The sequence below is a fragment of the Mauremys reevesii genome, linkage group 7 (genome assembly GCF_016161935.1).
Source record: "Mauremys reevesii isolate NIE-2019 linkage group 7, ASM1616193v1, whole genome shotgun sequence".
In the NCBI taxonomy this organism is placed as follows: Eukaryota; Metazoa; Chordata; order Testudines; family Geoemydidae; genus Mauremys; species Mauremys reevesii.
Window position 1 is genome coordinate 10,398,283 of NC_052629.1, and position 15,503 is coordinate 10,413,785.

The following is a 15,503-nucleotide window of genomic DNA, read 5'->3' on the forward strand; positions in this document are numbered from 1 at the left end:
CTGAAGGGCCCCCTGCTGCCAAAATGCCCCGCAAGGCCTGGCCTGGCGGTGGTCTGGGTCTTCGGTGGCATTTCAGTGGTGGGTGGCCCTTCAGTGCTGCCGAAGATGCGGAGCGACTGAAGGGCCCTCCACCGCTGAAATGCCGTCAAAGACCCGGACTGCCGCTGGGTGAGTACCAACGCTGCCGCTCCCCGGCTTTGCCCCAGGTCCCCTGAATCCTCTGGGTGGCCCTGGGACCAAGCATGCACAGGACCTATCATAACTGTGGGCAAATGCTTTGAATGGCCACTGAACTGCTGCTGCAGCTTGTCTGAAGAGCCAGTCTACTGATCCGTCCAACCAGCCAGGCGATGGAGCGAATCAGGCAGCCTGCTAAAGGCTAGCTGCACTCAAATTGCCTGGAGAGTGGGTCTGCCGCAAGCCCTCCTTTCTGACACATAGTTCCCTTGTGCCTGTTTGAAATTCTCACCCAAGGGGCATTCAGTGTCTTTTAAGCAAGCAGGTTTCAGCCAGCAGGCAACTGGCTTTCTGCCAATAAATAAAAATCCACATACTATCTTCCCAGGTAAGACGTAAAACAAATTTGGTGCAACTTTCATACCGTTAGCAGAATTCTGTTTGAAGACCATAATAAATATGTGTAAACTTCATTCAGATAGCATTAATAATGTCTAATCTAGAGCAGGGGAACTGAACTTTCCATTCAGTTACTTTGTACAATTCTTTTTGATCATCCCACCCTATTGGATACTACTGCTTGATTGAGCTTTAACCAAAGATGGGTCCCTTTCACAAGATGGCCTATATAAAGTGACGGTAACGCCAGCTGGATTCATTTGAAAGAAGGACATCTTGAGAAGAGCAGATACACAGCTAACAGAGTAAAACAGGGAGAATGAACACCTGAATCCTTTGCCTGTTCTTGTCTCGTAGGTATTATATTCCTTAACTTCTTATAGGTGCATGTGATTTTTTTTAAAAGGACTTGTCACTTGGATATACAGTATAAACAGTTTATATATTAGAAAAACAGGCTGATTGATTGAAAATGTTTTTGTGTTGAAAATACTAATTCCAAGGAAAAAATTGTTTCTCTCTCGGGGCACATTATTGGCTAAATGCTACTTGTTATTTCTGTCTGCTGAGTGATCTGTGTAAGCTAGAGGAATTACCTAAAAAGTGTCTAGTGTGGAAAAATACAAGTATTTGATCCTGCAAGCTGTTCTGTGCTGGGACATGCCTGCATTGGGGCAGAGCAGCTTGCAGGTGGCTGAACTCTTAATACTATTAATTCATATTGCTATTTTGCAAACCCAAAGGCTAATATTAAAGGAGAAATTGCATCGCTCACTCAACAGCTTTGCATGAGAGAGTGAGATATATATTGCAGGATAACAACCAGCCGAACTGAATATGGGAATAGTTTCTCTAGTTGGCTAAGTAAAGTATGTATTTTTACTCACCTCTACACTTCTTCCTCCTTCCAAATAGCTCTTCTCTCTTTTCTTCTTTTCTTGCTTGATTTTGTTTTTCCTGCTTGTCTTTTTTCCTTCATATTCATTGTCGAATTTCAATTCATTCATATTTGTAGCTCTTTTGTTCTGTGACTTTTATAGGAACCAAAACAAAAAACCCTAGCAGTGGTACAGATCCATTACTAGACTCAGATGCTAAAATTCTCACTAATGATGCCAAAGAGGCAGAAGTGCTCAGTAAATATTTCTGAGCGGCAATTGCAATCAAGCTGGATGACGTATCTATATCACAAAATGATTTTTCCAACAGTGACTAAGGAGTATGTGAAACCACATCTACAATTCTATGATTGCAATTAATGGAAAATTTCACAGACATTTTCTCTTTTAAAAAAAAAAATCAACATTTTAAAAAAATGTGTTAAGACCCAACAGCATCCTAAAAGGCAAACTCTGCTTTTGTTACTAGTGTATTCTCGGCCCCTTGGAAGAAATGGTGATTGTTACTCTTTATCTGCTGGACATCTTGGTTCAAGCCTTTGCAGCCCCTTGCAATCCAAATAAAGCAGGTAAAATAACTTTGATTTATTTTTCTAAATAAGATCTTCTCTCACAGTTAAAAGAAGCCAAAGGGTTTCTGGTTAGGTAGCAATGAAATATCTGTCTTGAGGGATTTAAATTATAGGCTCTCAAGTTTTTAATTCTGGCACCGTTTTTATTGGTCTGACTTTAGCCTCAGCTAGCACAGAAAACAAACTAAGGCGCAGTCACAGTGCATAAAGTTAAGCACGTGTGGATCTCTGCAGGATCAGGGCCTAAAACAGCCCTGAAAATAGAAATGACTATAAAGCATTCTAACGTATCAAGGGCTACATCCTGCACCTTGCCACATAAGCAGGCGTTACTCCTGTGAGTAGTTCCATTGACTCCAGTTGGGCTACTGGCGTGCCTAAGGGTTTGTAGGGCTGGAAACCTAACATATATAACCAGGGTATGTATTGGGGGGAGGGAAGTACCTTTCTGATCCTCCACTGAATTCTGCCTGGGAGCCCAATTGATTAAGTGCAGGACTGGGACCTTGGCTTGCAACTTTCAAAAATTAGAGAACATGTATTAGAAATTTATCCAGGAGCCCTTAGAATATGAAGTATCACTTTATCTGCATGTCCACGGTGTTTGTGTCAACAAAATGGATCAGCAGGAATCATTTCCATGAGCTACTGATGATTTTTAACAGATGCTCATGAGTAAGGAGCTTTACTCATGTGAGTAGTCCCACAGTAGGTCTACTAATGTGTGCAGAGTTACTTGTGTGGGTGCAGGATCAGAGCGCATTTACAGAGAGGATCAGGCTGGGAGTTTTGAAAGTTCATTGATTTTAAAAAAGTGGAAATTATTAATGTCTCCACAACTACGTTCTCAATCCTGTCTTCCTTGAGCACCTACAACTCAAAGCAAAGCCGGTGGATATTCAGTGAATTCAGGATCAAGCCCTATGTATCCCATAAGCAGCTGTGTTCTTTGGTTTGGTTTTTTTTTAACAATATTTTGTTTCTGTAACTGGCAGTCTTATTAATTTTCAGCCCACCAGTTTTTAGGCTGCTTTTACTTTTTATATATTCAAATTCATGCAACCTGATTCCATGTAAATAAGACACACTATCCCCGCAAGACCAAGTAAGCAACCCTATAGCTGAGATGTGTAATATCTGTACTTCATCTTCATGTTCAAGTTCATGTCTCTGTACTGATCATTATTAAAAAGGTTGGTCTGTTTGTTTCATCTTTTGCACGCTGCATTTTGGCTTGAAAATTGTGACAATTATGTTTATATTGGCACTGTATCTACAGCGATGGGTATTAATATACAAACTTTTAGTAATAGTATGGCCTGGATCTAAAGCTGCTATGAATAGATGTAGGTCTACTGAAGACAACAAATACACTTGCCCAGATTATTTCCAGTGAAGTCAATGGTGATATGCTAATTGACACCAGCTAAAGATCTGGGCCCATAACGTTAACATACTCTACTCTGACCAATTTCATTATAGTACGATTTCACTTCATTTTTTCTTTGTTCTTTGATTAGCTGTTCTAATTTTAATAACATTTACACAAAGGGTGAAATTCTGGCCCCTCTGAAGTCAAAGGCAAAACTCCCCCAGACTCCAATGGGGACAGAATTTCACACAAAGAATTTAGATTATGATGGTTTGCTCTGTAGATTTAGGCTAGTGGATTGGATTTTCAAAGACAACTAAAGGGGTTTAGCCAGGCAAATCCCAATAGATATAAATCCAATGGGATTCAAATGCCAAACTCCCATAGGCCTCAAACAGGCTTCCTTTAAAGTTAGTAGATAAACTTCCATTGACATCAGTGGTCCTGAATCAGATCCTTAATCCAGTTTGAGGTAAAGGCAGGTCCAAATGTAAACTCCAGATGCAAACACTACCCACAAAGTTCAGATCTAGATCAGTCTCAGCAGGAAAATGCAACTTAGAATACCTGTATTTTTTTCCTTTTAGACATCATTTTGGTGTATTGCTATCCTAAAACCATCATTACAAAAATTCCCGAATGTCCCTATGGATGGGAGGTTAATCAGTTGGCTCTTGGAGGCGTTTGCTACAATGGGGTTCATGATTCGGGATACTACCAATTCACGATTCCAGATTTATCGCCCAAAAACAAGTCCTACTGTGGAACTCAATCAGAGGTAAGTACATCAAGGGCAAAAATTCACTTCCCAAGAGTTGGCAGCTACTTTGTACAGCCTGGGCCCATTCCAAAGCCCACTGAAGTCAGTGGAAAGATTCCATGACCATTAATGTTCTTTGGGTCAGGCTATATTTGCTGTAACTGAGGCAGACAGGATATAAACTCTGACGATTTGTCAAAGGCTGTAGTGCTTTTCGGTATCATGGATCACTGACACTTATGTGAGAAGTCAGATGGTTCTGCTCCCTGGCACAGCCAAAATGCACTTGGGGTTAGGTCCATGTGCAATTCATCTACGTGTGCCTGTACTAACATTACAGTTTTCATTACTTGTGTGCCCAGCTCTCAGCAAATGGGGCCTCAAGGCTCTAATGTAACACAAATGCATAAAGAACCAGAACAGACTGTTGTGCTGATCATTTATGACGAGAACTGCCTTTTCCTGTTTCAAACGGCGGGCAGAGGTCCCAGTTTGCATCCAATTTTCACTGCCAGCATTTCTCTCTCTGTCTCCCCGACTGCAGTTTAAAAACCCTATCTATCACTTCTACAACTCCATCGTCTCCAACGACAGCTCGGTAATCGTGAAGAGCCAGCCTGTGAATTATTCATTCACCTGCACTTACCATGCAAACTACTTGGTCAACCAGGCTGCCTTCGACCAAAGGTAACTCCACCAGGAGGAACCGACTCCCCCGTTTTCAGCACGGGGCTGGCTCCATTATCAATAGCATATGTTGCAGTCATACGAAATTTTCTCAATTTTCTAGAGTGGCGACAGTCCATGTGAAGAATGGGAGCTCCGGTTCATTTGAAAGTCAATTATCCCTCAACTTCTACTCTGTAAGTGCTCCTTGTCATCCGGTATTTAGTCTGTCAGAGCCTGCACACTGGGGTGAGTCCACTCACTTCATGGGAGCCGTTCCATATTTCCACCAGCGTCTGTGAGAAGGGAATCCAGCCATAAGAGCCATGGGAAAAGGAGCACGTAGCCTCTGTTTTGTACGGTACTGAGCACACTGTCACTATGTAGCAGCTAATTAACATGGGATTTATAGGGGGGCCTTATTTCTAATAAATTAATAAGGGTCAATTTAGATGGAACAGAGTAGCTCATATACCATTTTTAAAACACGTAATGTCCCTTTGTGGCACAGATTTCACTGACTAGAGGCGTGTTTCTCTCTTGCATGGTTACAGATTTGATTTTTGTCAGAAGAAACAGCCAAACTTTGCTTCTAGCCTAAACAAAGAATAGTATGAATCCACAGACACTGCTGCTATCCTCCAGTCTCACTAAATATAGAAGCCCCTTTCATTCCTCCTGAAATTTGCTTAGCTGTTCTCTGATGAGCTGGCTGTTTAGTGTTCCCCTGAGATCTTTAGTTCACACTGGATTTGATTTCCAATGTTTGCCCCAAGCCAGCAAGATTTTCTTTTAAAGTTCTACCACCTTTTCGGGAGGTGGGAGGGGTCTGTCTGTATTGGCAGAGCAGCAACCAACCCCTGAATCTATTTCCATCAAATCACAGGGTAAGTGGAGGGTAACTCAGTAGCTTAGATTTTGCATGAATGAAACGCAACACTAATGACTAGTAATGACATGGAGCCAAATCCTGAGGCCAGGCTATGGGGAGGCTTTGAATATGGATCCTCTGCAGGGCTTGGATAGATGGAAGCTTCCCCTATACGTACTGGATTTAGGGTACCAGTGGAATCTTCCCCATCCCCGCTGGTTTTAGGGAACCGACAACCAAAGGCATTGGTCCCTGCTTATGTTCGTTATTTGTGGTGTGTGACAGATTTGTTAAGTACCACAGTACTGTTGCTAGTTCCTGGCTGAATGATGGGAGAACAACAAATGATGGAGAATGAACAAGGTATATCCAGTCTGTTCTTTTGCCAAGTTAATTATTTGAACTAAATTTCTTGAGGCTCCAAGGAGGAGTCACAAACAGCCAATAGTCCTCCGAGAGTGCTCACAGACCACAAATAATGACCACTATGAATAAGTGTGGAGCTAACTCATGACGTGTATTGGCAAAACATAAGTGAATCACTACTTTGTTAGGGCTGCTCAAAATATTCTGAACAAAACATTTTCTCTTTAGAACGTGGGGAAAAAAGCTCAGTTTTGGTGGAACTTTCCACCAGCCCCAAAATAGCTGCCATGTTGCCTCATGGGAGTTGTAGTTCCGGGTCACTCATGCCCCCATTTGCCCAAGTGGGCCCAGCTTCCAAGCCAGACTCATTCTCTCATGAGACAGTGCGGTTTCTTTTCTCCTCATTGCTGAGCTACTGTCACAACCTGAGTGGTCAGAGCGGGAGTCAGGCCCGGTCGGGTCCCAGAAAGCCGGAGTTCAAGACAGGCCAGAAGGCAAAGCAGGAGACAGGTGTCAGGAGACAGAAGCCAGAGTCTCAGGTCTCTTACACAGAGGGTCTGTAGCAGAGGCAGGCAGGCAGTCTATGTTGTTTCTTAGACAGCTCCCTGTAATGGCTTCCTGACTTAAGTACTGGTGCCACACAGTCAGTGGGCTGCAAGGAGCTGCCACTCAAGTCCTGCTGGGCGTTACCTCCTCCTGAGCCCAGCATCTAGGGTGACCAGACAGAAAATGTGAAAAATCAGGATGGGGGGGGGGTAATAGGAGCCTATATTAGAAAAAGACCCCAAAATTGGGACTGTCCCTATAAAATCGGGACATCTGGTCACTCTACCAGCATCACTGGGTCCTCCTAAGCCTTCTGTGGTGATGCGATGGCATCAGTGACCCAGAACCCCAGGTTCTAGCATGGCAGGTTTTTACAGCTATTGTAGTGCATCATAGAGCAGGATTAGACCAGCTTATAGTTTGGGGGGGGCATACTCTGTACAGAGCAGAGGGCCCATAGGGAAGAATAATGGAACGAGGGACCCAGAGCTACAATCCCCATGGGGGCACTGCAGCAGCTCATAGATTAACATTGAGCAGAAAGGAAATGAAACATTACATTGGATTGAAACAGAACATTTCCAAAAAAATTTTCGTTCAGTGAAAAGCTTTGATACTTCATTTTCACCCCAATTCAAGATGAAAAGAAAAGGTCAAAATGTCTTGCAGGATGGAAATTGTTTTGCAATCAGCTCCATTCTTTGTACTATTCAAACAGCTCCAGTTTGGGGCATAATATTGTTTTATCACTAAATGGATCCTCCCACCTCTGCTAATCGCTCTCATGGTGATGCCAAATGGCTCAGAATGAAACTGAAAAGCATAAGGGGCTTGAATTTTATAACCATTTGCATGCAACTGCTTTGATTGCCCAAATGGCCCTTTGTGCACACAGACTCCGTAACATGCCCACATAAACATTTTCACCTGCACAATTTGGTGTGGGCACCTATGAAAGTCATAATGAAATAAACAAACCACGGGAAGAAATGAATAGAAAAATCAATGTCAAGTGATACAGGTCAGGAAAACCAGCTTCACAAGTGCAGCTCATTGCAGGGTTAGGATTAATGATGCTCAGCCCACTTGTAGCTTCAGCATTACCTAGAGGTTCCTTCTGTTTCTTGGCAGAGAATGTCATAGTATCTATGCTGGCATCTTAAAACAACATGTTGAGTTAGGCTGATGGCTGACTCATGCCTTCAAATATGTTAATCGCCTCAAGCCAAAGATAACAAATATGTTCCCCAGTGTCTTCAAGATGCTTAACATTATGGGGGGAGGGATAGCTTAGTGGTTTGAGCATTGGCCTGCTAAACTCAGGGTTGTGAGTTTAATCCTTGAGGGAGCCACCTAGGTATCTGGGGCAAAAATCAGTATTTGGTCCTGCTAGTGAAGGCAGGGGGCTGGACTCAATGACCTTTCAGGGTCCTTTCCAGTTCTAGGAGATTGGTATATCTCCTATTATTTATTATTACCTTGTGTTGTAAAAAAGGCTGTAGAAAATTCTGCTTTCTCCCAGCAGAGGGCAGCATGGAGCCCTACATTTTCCCTTCCAAGTCTTAAACCCTGAGGAATGTGCCAGAGCCCTCCAAATAGAAAGCACCTGCTGTTTTACAAAAAAACCCATGTCAATAGGTTGCTACTGAGACGAGGCCAATGCAGCAGATGTGGTGGAGTGAGTGTACTTGACACGAGGGGCAGGAGTGCGCACTTCAGCGGTTCACTGCAAGAGGGATTTTGCCTGACTCAGAATTCTTTCAGCCGCTCCTGGGCAGATTACACTGGAGGAACAAGGCTAAGCAATTATAAACCAGTGTAGAGTCTTAATGTCACGGACCATCCCATGGTTGTTAGCCTAGGTCCAGTCTTTAGGTTTAAGTTCAATACAGGCAGCCTATTGGATATTTCAAAGCTATGGCTACAAGAGACAGCTGTAACGTCTCAAGGCTTTTTTTGTCCAGAGGAATGTGAGAGAAAAGTGCTAGAGAATGAGAAAGTTAGAAAACAAAGCGAGGGAAGAAACAGATGAAAGATGGCTCAGTAGAGCGTTGGGGCTGTGTATCTAACCAGACAGAGAGCGCTTTGAATTGTACACCACACTTTTGTTTACACGGTTTCAGTCTCTTACTCGCTTTGTTTTGCTACAGTGCAATGAGAAGCTGTGAGGCTCAGGGTCCCATGGACGTGAGCATGCAAACCTTGTCAGTTCAGCAAAACACACACAGTCTGTCTTTTGCAGAAGCCTCTTCTTTCTTGCTGGACAAAAACATAAAGTAGCCAGGTAGCCACTTTCCTGACAAAAGGAAGATGGTTTCCTGAGCCCTCCTGCAACTCAACTTGGCAATTTTAAGCCTTAATCATGTCAGTGACAATTGTGATCTGATATTATGGGAGAAGTGCTGTTAGCAAAGATGGATGGATATAGTGATATGTAAAGCTAATCGTGTCTGATCCCATATCAGAGCACCCCCGAGCAGGGGAATCCAGACTTCTGAACTCCATTTTTCTGTGCTTGGCTTTATTACATAATCACGTCTTTGCTTTGGTGGTGTTATTAATGCACGCTGCCTCTTTCTCTCAAAGAATGCCAAGTTTTCAAGTAAAAAAGAGGCTCCCTTTGTCGTCGAAACCTCAGAAATTGGTTCAGACGTATTTGCTGGAGTGGAAGCCAAGGGGTTAAGTAACAGGTATGAAACGTATTGATTTACAACCCGGAATTGTTGCTGACAGATAGCTGGTTGCTGATGTCGGCGTATTGGTTGGTTTCCTCTCAGGTTTAAAGTGGTTCTGAACAACTGCTGGGCAACACCTTCCTCTGAGTATTTCTACCAAATCCAGTGGCCACTGATCACAAAAGGGTAGGTAGTGGCATGAGTGAGGCCAAACAATGTGTTACTTGGATGGAGTACGTGAATATTAAGTTGGGTGTTTTTAGGTCATGTTTGCTCTGGTTGGCAAAGCATGATATTAGGGCCTACGGTCATACAAAGTGTGCACAAGAGGGATTGGTCTTGTGATTTGAGTAGCGGCCTAGGAGTTATGGTTCTGAGGTACATAGTCCAGGACAGATTAATAAGTAATAGCTTGTTACCTAGAGGACTATGTTGTCCCTCCAATGTTTGTAAAATCATCCAAGGATGCCAAAAGTAAGAAGGTTGCATGAAGAAGCTGTATGGAGGGGATCACATTCTGCTTTCACTGACACCCAAGCAACCCATGTATTCCCCTGTATGTCATAATGGTGCAGCTAAGAGCAGAATTACTATCAAGATGGGCTCAAGCAGAGCATTATGAATGCCTGTCTCACTCCAGACTCAGTCAAAGGGAGTATCCTGATACTGCTATTCAGAGAAGGCTAAAAAAGCAGAGCATCAGATATCTAGGGCCGTTAGGCCTTGCAGCTGTTTCTGTTCTCATGATGCTTTTCAATGTGCAATCTAGGTGCGCGACAGACAACTCTATCTTAGTGCATGAAAATGGGAAAAACAGCCGGGCCACCTTCCAGTTCAATGCTTTCCGGTTCCAAAACATCCCCAAACTGTCCAAAGTCTGGCTGCACTGTGAGACACACGTATGTGACAGTGAAAAGTTTTCCTGCCCTGTGGTAAGTCCTTCCGCTAAGAATTAGAGATGGGCTGGATGAATGGACTATAAGATGGATAGAAAGCTGGCACATAATGACCTGGAGGATGGCATGGACTGCACCCTCAGCAGTTTTGGGGCCCACACTACAAGAAGGATGTGGAAAAATTGGAAAGAGTCCAGCGGAGGGCAACAAAAATAATTAAGGGACCGGAGCACAAAACTTATGAGGAGAGGCTGAGGGAACTGGGATTGCTTAGTCTGCAGAAGAGAAGAATTTGATAGCTGCTTTCAATTACCCGAAAGGGGGTTCCAAAGAGGACGGATCTAGACTGTTCTCAGAGGTACCAGATGACAGAACAAGGAGTAATGGTCTCAAGTTGCAGGGGGAAGGTTTAGGTTGGATATTAGGAAAAACATTTTCACTAGGAGGGTGGTGAAGCACTGGAATGGGTTACCTAGGGAGGTGGTGGAATCTCCTTCCTTAGAGGTTTTTAAGGTCAAGCTTGACAAAGCCCTGCCTGGGATGATTTAGTTGGGGATTGGACCTGCTTTGAGCAGGGGGTTGGATTAGATGACCACCTGAGGTCCCTTCCAACCCTAATCTTCTATGATTCTATGAATCCCTGGGCCTGGAATGGAACCTGACAGAGAGCCAAGCTGGTGGTTTCAGTACATCCAAGTATTCCCATTATCAGGGTTCAGCTGCCACAAATCTTCTGCAGCTGACCTGAGGGTGTACGATGGGGATTGTTTCATTGGCAGACACAAAGAGCTCCAGGAGTCTAACAGCTGGTGAAGCCCATTCTGACCAGGAAGCCCTGCAGCCTGTCTGCTGTAGATAAGCTTGAACGCCGGTGGTGGCTCTGGGGTTACAAGCCATGTATTTTTCTGGAAACCAAAGTTACCATGTGCAGCTTGTGTACAAATAAACAAGTTATGCAATCTGGAAGGGCCAGGAACAGGCAAGATGACTCAGGCTGTAGTGCAAGACCAATGGTGACAGAAGGCATTATGCTACATATTTGGTGGTCTATGAGGAATGAATTTGGTGGTCTCAGGCCACTCCCCAGTGGACGGGAATCTCAGCTGGCAATAACCATAGCAGTATCCTCAATGATCACCGTATGGAGCAGCCAAGGATTGAACACATGGGGATCAACCCTGCTTTCCCCCTCTAGAGGGGGTTTCTCTAAGCTATTGTGGAGAGGGCAGGTTGGCCAAGCCTGTGGTTAGATACAAGACATGGGTCTTGATGGCAGCTGTCATTTCAGCACCTTAGAGCAGCAGCAAATTAATTTGAAGGCCATTTTTGAAGGACTGCTGCCTATGGCCCATTTGAATCCACTCCGGGATTCTCAGAAAATATGGAACAGGGATTCTCTTTGAAAAGTGAGTGTTGGTCCTGCTCTGCCCCTCTCAGGAGTGATGCAAGGAGCTAGTAATTGGAGGCCAGGGCTGTCCCTACCCATACGCAAACACGCAGCTGCATAGGGCACCAGGAAATTTGATACCCTATGCAGCTGCATGCTGTTCCACTGGCCAGCCTGATCCCTCGGCCGGCCGAGCCGGCCAGGAAAGCTGCCCCTGCCCCCGGTTCTGTATCTTCCCCAAAGCCCCAGCCCCTGCTCCACCCCATCTCTTCCCCAAAGCCCCCACCCCTGCTCCGCCCCCACTCCACCTCTTCCCCAAAGCCCCCGCCCCTGCTCCGCCCCAGCCCCACCCCCACCTCTTCCCCAAAGCCCTTGCCCCGCCCCCACTCCACCTCTTCCCCTAAGCTACATCCTGGGGGACTGCAGCAAGGGTTGGGGAAGGGGGCTCCATGGGGGGGGGCTGCATAGGGGGCACCAAAATATCTAGGGCTGGCCCTGTTGGAGTCTGTTGGGTTTCCTTTCAAAATGCAAAATACAAGGACAGGCTGAGATTTCATTTTCTAACAAAGTAAAACTGCAGGGTTTCTTTTTTAAAATAAATGACTGTCTTCTTTTGAGCCATGTGAAAAACGAAAACGACGCACCGAACAAACTGGAGGAGTTCTAGCGGCGGAATTTGCAGTGCACAGTAAGTGTGGATGTTTTCTATTTGGAAAAGAGTTTCTCTCTCTTACGAAGTGTCACATAGGGGACCAGTCAGTCGTTCTCTGGGCAGGGCTGACAGTAAGAGGGAGAGGTACTGCTTCCGTATAAATTTGTCCCTAGACAGAGAATGGAGAAGATTAGCAGCAATTAAATAACAATCTTTAGACTTGGGTGGTTACTTGGAAGGGTAGAATTTTGCTACAATTGCTGTAGAAGGACCAGTTCCAAAGTCCCTCCATAGATAAAGCGACCATAGAGTTCAGCGACTATTATCCTGAAATACACGTGCAGCCTGGGTTAAGGGGCTGCGTGCAGGGATGGTCCACTGTGGTGATGGAGGAGCGGGGGAATTCTCCCCTAAGTCTGCCAGTGAAGCTGTGCTGCAAGTGTTTCTATGAATAAGCCTCTTTGGCTGGTGGATCTGCACAACTGTGGATCCACTGGCCGGTCCTCCCAGCAATATCTCCCTTCCCCTCCCCTCCCTTCCCCTCCCCCCCTCCCCCCCACACACACAGCTCAAACCCATCACGTCTGTCCACCTGTGCCTACTTCTCCCTAGAGGAGGGCCCAGAAGTTAGCACTCTTAGGACTGTAGGATGCAGCCTTCACGTGCAAGTCTTTTGGTGCGGATTCTTTGAACACTATGGGCCTAATTCTCATTTTCACTAGTGGCCCTTTACCCCAAGGTGGCAATTAAATCAACACCAACTTTACAGACCCTTTATGCTTCCTGAGTGGTATAAAGAAGCCTTTAGTGTAAATGAGAATTCTCCTCTCACTTACCCTGGTGTAACTTCACCCACTTCAGTGCTCTTGTTCCTATACGCACACTTACCTCAATATAAGCAAGAGGAGAATTAGGCCCTGGAGACGGGAGGAGGATTAGTCCTGTTCAGCATGAAGTTCACAGCGGAGATTTTAAAGCCATGAGAGAAAATACTTGGCAAAATGTGACATACTTCCTGCATATTATCTGTTCTGTTCCCCCTAATCACTCTGCTGGATTTTGCCTCCCTTTAAACGATGCCATCCAATTGTTCTCTTTTCTAATATTATACAGGCGGAGGTTTATCCAGTCACTACAACTTCTCAGGTAAAGAGCAAAATAAGACACCAAAAATGCCCATCCCAGAAAGCAACTGTCCATATCGATCCCATATGCGTTTTTTAAAACTTGTAAATCTACTCGGAGCAAACAGAGTTCCTACAGAAGAAAGAATTTTCAACATCAATTTTTATTTTGCAACATTTATGTGGTTTGTTTCCTTTTTTTGGCACTTGAGGTACCTTGGACAGTGAAACTAGACCTGGCAGTTGCCCTTTCTGTTTAGTGTCAGTTTCACTCGTATTTTCATGCACGAGCCCTATGCTGCTGTGTTGGGGGGTTTCCATCACTGCAGAAGAATGTTCAAATGCAGAAACAAACCCACGTTTTCCCTAACTTACAAAAAATGCCACAAAAACATTTCTATTCCTGGTTGGATTTGTAAAACACATTTCAAAATCTAAATATTAAGCCTAACACATGGACGCGTCACTTTAGGGAGCTCAGATGCCAAGGTGATGGGCACAGGATAAGAACCTAAACAGAATATAATGTAAGTCATCTGAAGGTTTCAGCTGAGAACTTAGCTCACTCTTTGTGATTTCCTTGCAGCTATTCTCAGTCATCTAATCTTCATGCTTGGACTCTGCGCTGTTTTACTGTGAGACACAGCCCAGCTGCAGTTCTTAACACATTCCCCTCCCCCCACACTTTGTAACTGTACTTTACTACTTAAAACAATGTTTATTTTACTCACGGGGAGGGGCAGGGAAACTATATTGTTTTACAGGAAAAATAAATAAAACATGGCTTGATTTTTGTTTCTATAATAATGGGAAATAATGACGCTGATCTTTCTTTCCCCAGTCTCGGCAGTTATGTTATAAAAGTGAACGGCGAGGGCTTACACGTGCTGTTCGCTTCTCCCCTTTGAACTGGGGTGGTGTGAAACAGGGCTTGTTTCTATTCTGTAAGAAACACTGGGACATGCTAACTCAGCACTTCCCAAAGCTGAGCCCCCTTCAGAAACAAACGAACGAACAAAAAGCCCACCAGCTGTAGCCCCCTTCCACTGGGTCTTGTTAAAGATTTACCCAGCTCAGTTTAGGACTTGATCCTGCAAGGTGCTGAGCGCTCAGCCATGATCCAGTGAAGCACTTTAAGCACATGAGCTGTCCCACTGAAGTCAATCGGATTATTCATGTGCATAAGTATCAAGATCAGGCCCAAATGCTCAGCACCATACAGAACTGAGCCCTCACACATCTCATGCATCTCCCCTCCTCTACCTACCCCTTTGTGTCCACCAGGGATCTGAGCACCACACAACAGGAAATGTTGCATTAACTTGCACTAAGTTAGCCATAAAAACTGACTCCGTGGAGAAGGAGATCAATATAATCTAGCATGGCTCCGTATATACAGACACTACTGTTGTCAGCAAGGGTCACATGCATGATCAGCAGCACAAATCCTCACCCCTTGAACTAGAGAAGTATTCAAAGTGCAAGCTCCTTGGGGCAGGGACACTCTCTCACTATGGATAGCCAATCAGAAGGTGTGATGGCTGCACATGTAGGCGTACCCAAGTTAGAGGTGATCAAGCTAGCTCACTAATAATAGCAGTGGAGTGGCAGCCTGGGGACAGCACGAGGCTAGCCACTCCTACCGATGGAGGGGTCCAGGCAGACTTGTAACTGGGGGGCTGTGCTGCTATGTTGCTTTTGTTGCGCGAGCCAGCACAAGCAAATCCAGCTCCAGTTTGTTCTACAACTGCCACCAAAGCGCGTCCTGACTGAAGTGTTCAAACAGCACCTCATACAATGGGGCCCTGATCTCCGCTGGGGCCCCAAGATACTATCACAATACAAATTATAAGAGTAGCAACGATTCTTAGCTGTCAGTAGGTGGCAGGTATTTATCACCTCTGGGGCCTCCCACTAGAGGGAGACATGACCATTTCCCAGGAGTGACGTGTGTTGGGCTGTAGAATAGTGTCTTATGGGAAGTGATGGAAGGTCCATTGGTTGACACATTCGAAACCAGATGGGACAAAACACTTGAAAATGTCCAGAAAGGAACATTCTTCCAGTGGGCCAGGAGATGGATGCATAGGTCTTTCCACCAAACTTTTATGTATCTATGATAAAAGAGACTAAAATAAATA

At 44.7% G+C, this 15,503-nt stretch overlaps 2 protein-coding genes across 7 annotated transcripts in view; one reads left to right on the forward strand and one right to left on the reverse strand.

Moving 5' to 3' along the window:
* TECTB (tectorin beta) overlaps window positions 1-14,627 on the forward strand; it is a 41,241-nt gene extending 26,614 nt beyond the window's left edge. For 2 of the 6 annotated variants that reach the window (XM_039481778.1, XM_039481779.1), the window contains 11 exons: window positions 797-929; window positions 1,945-2,044; window positions 4,007-4,197; window positions 4,724-4,866; window positions 4,943-5,042; window positions 9,215-9,318; window positions 9,406-9,489; window positions 10,073-10,235; window positions 12,205-12,274; window positions 13,352-13,384; window positions 13,949-14,626. In XM_039481778.1, the coding sequence (XP_039337712.1) occupies window positions 1,969-2,044; window positions 4,007-4,197; window positions 4,724-4,866; window positions 4,943-5,042; window positions 9,215-9,318; window positions 9,406-9,489; window positions 10,073-10,235; window positions 12,205-12,274; window positions 13,352-13,384; window positions 13,949-14,001 (1,017 nt within the window). In that variant the 5' untranslated portion in view covers window positions 797-929; window positions 1,945-1,968 and the 3' untranslated portion in view covers window positions 14,002-14,626. Of the gene's footprint in view, window positions 1-796; window positions 930-1,944; window positions 2,045-4,006; window positions 4,198-4,723; window positions 4,867-4,942; window positions 5,043-9,214; window positions 9,319-9,405; window positions 9,490-10,072; window positions 10,236-12,204; window positions 12,275-13,351; window positions 13,385-13,948 lie in introns of all 6 variants that reach the window. The other 4 variants (XM_039481777.1, XM_039481774.1, XM_039481773.1 and 1 more) reach the window with 3 other exon arrangements.
* A 673-nt stretch (window positions 14,628-15,300) lies between these two features.
* LOC120369188 (guanylate cyclase 2G-like) overlaps window positions 15,301-15,503 on the reverse strand; it is a 54,327-nt gene continuing 54,124 nt past the window's right edge. Inside the window, exon 23 of the transcript XR_005582991.1 lies at window positions 15,301-15,476. The gene's annotated coding sequence lies outside the window, so the exon portion shown is untranslated. The remainder of the gene's footprint in view (window positions 15,477-15,503) is intronic.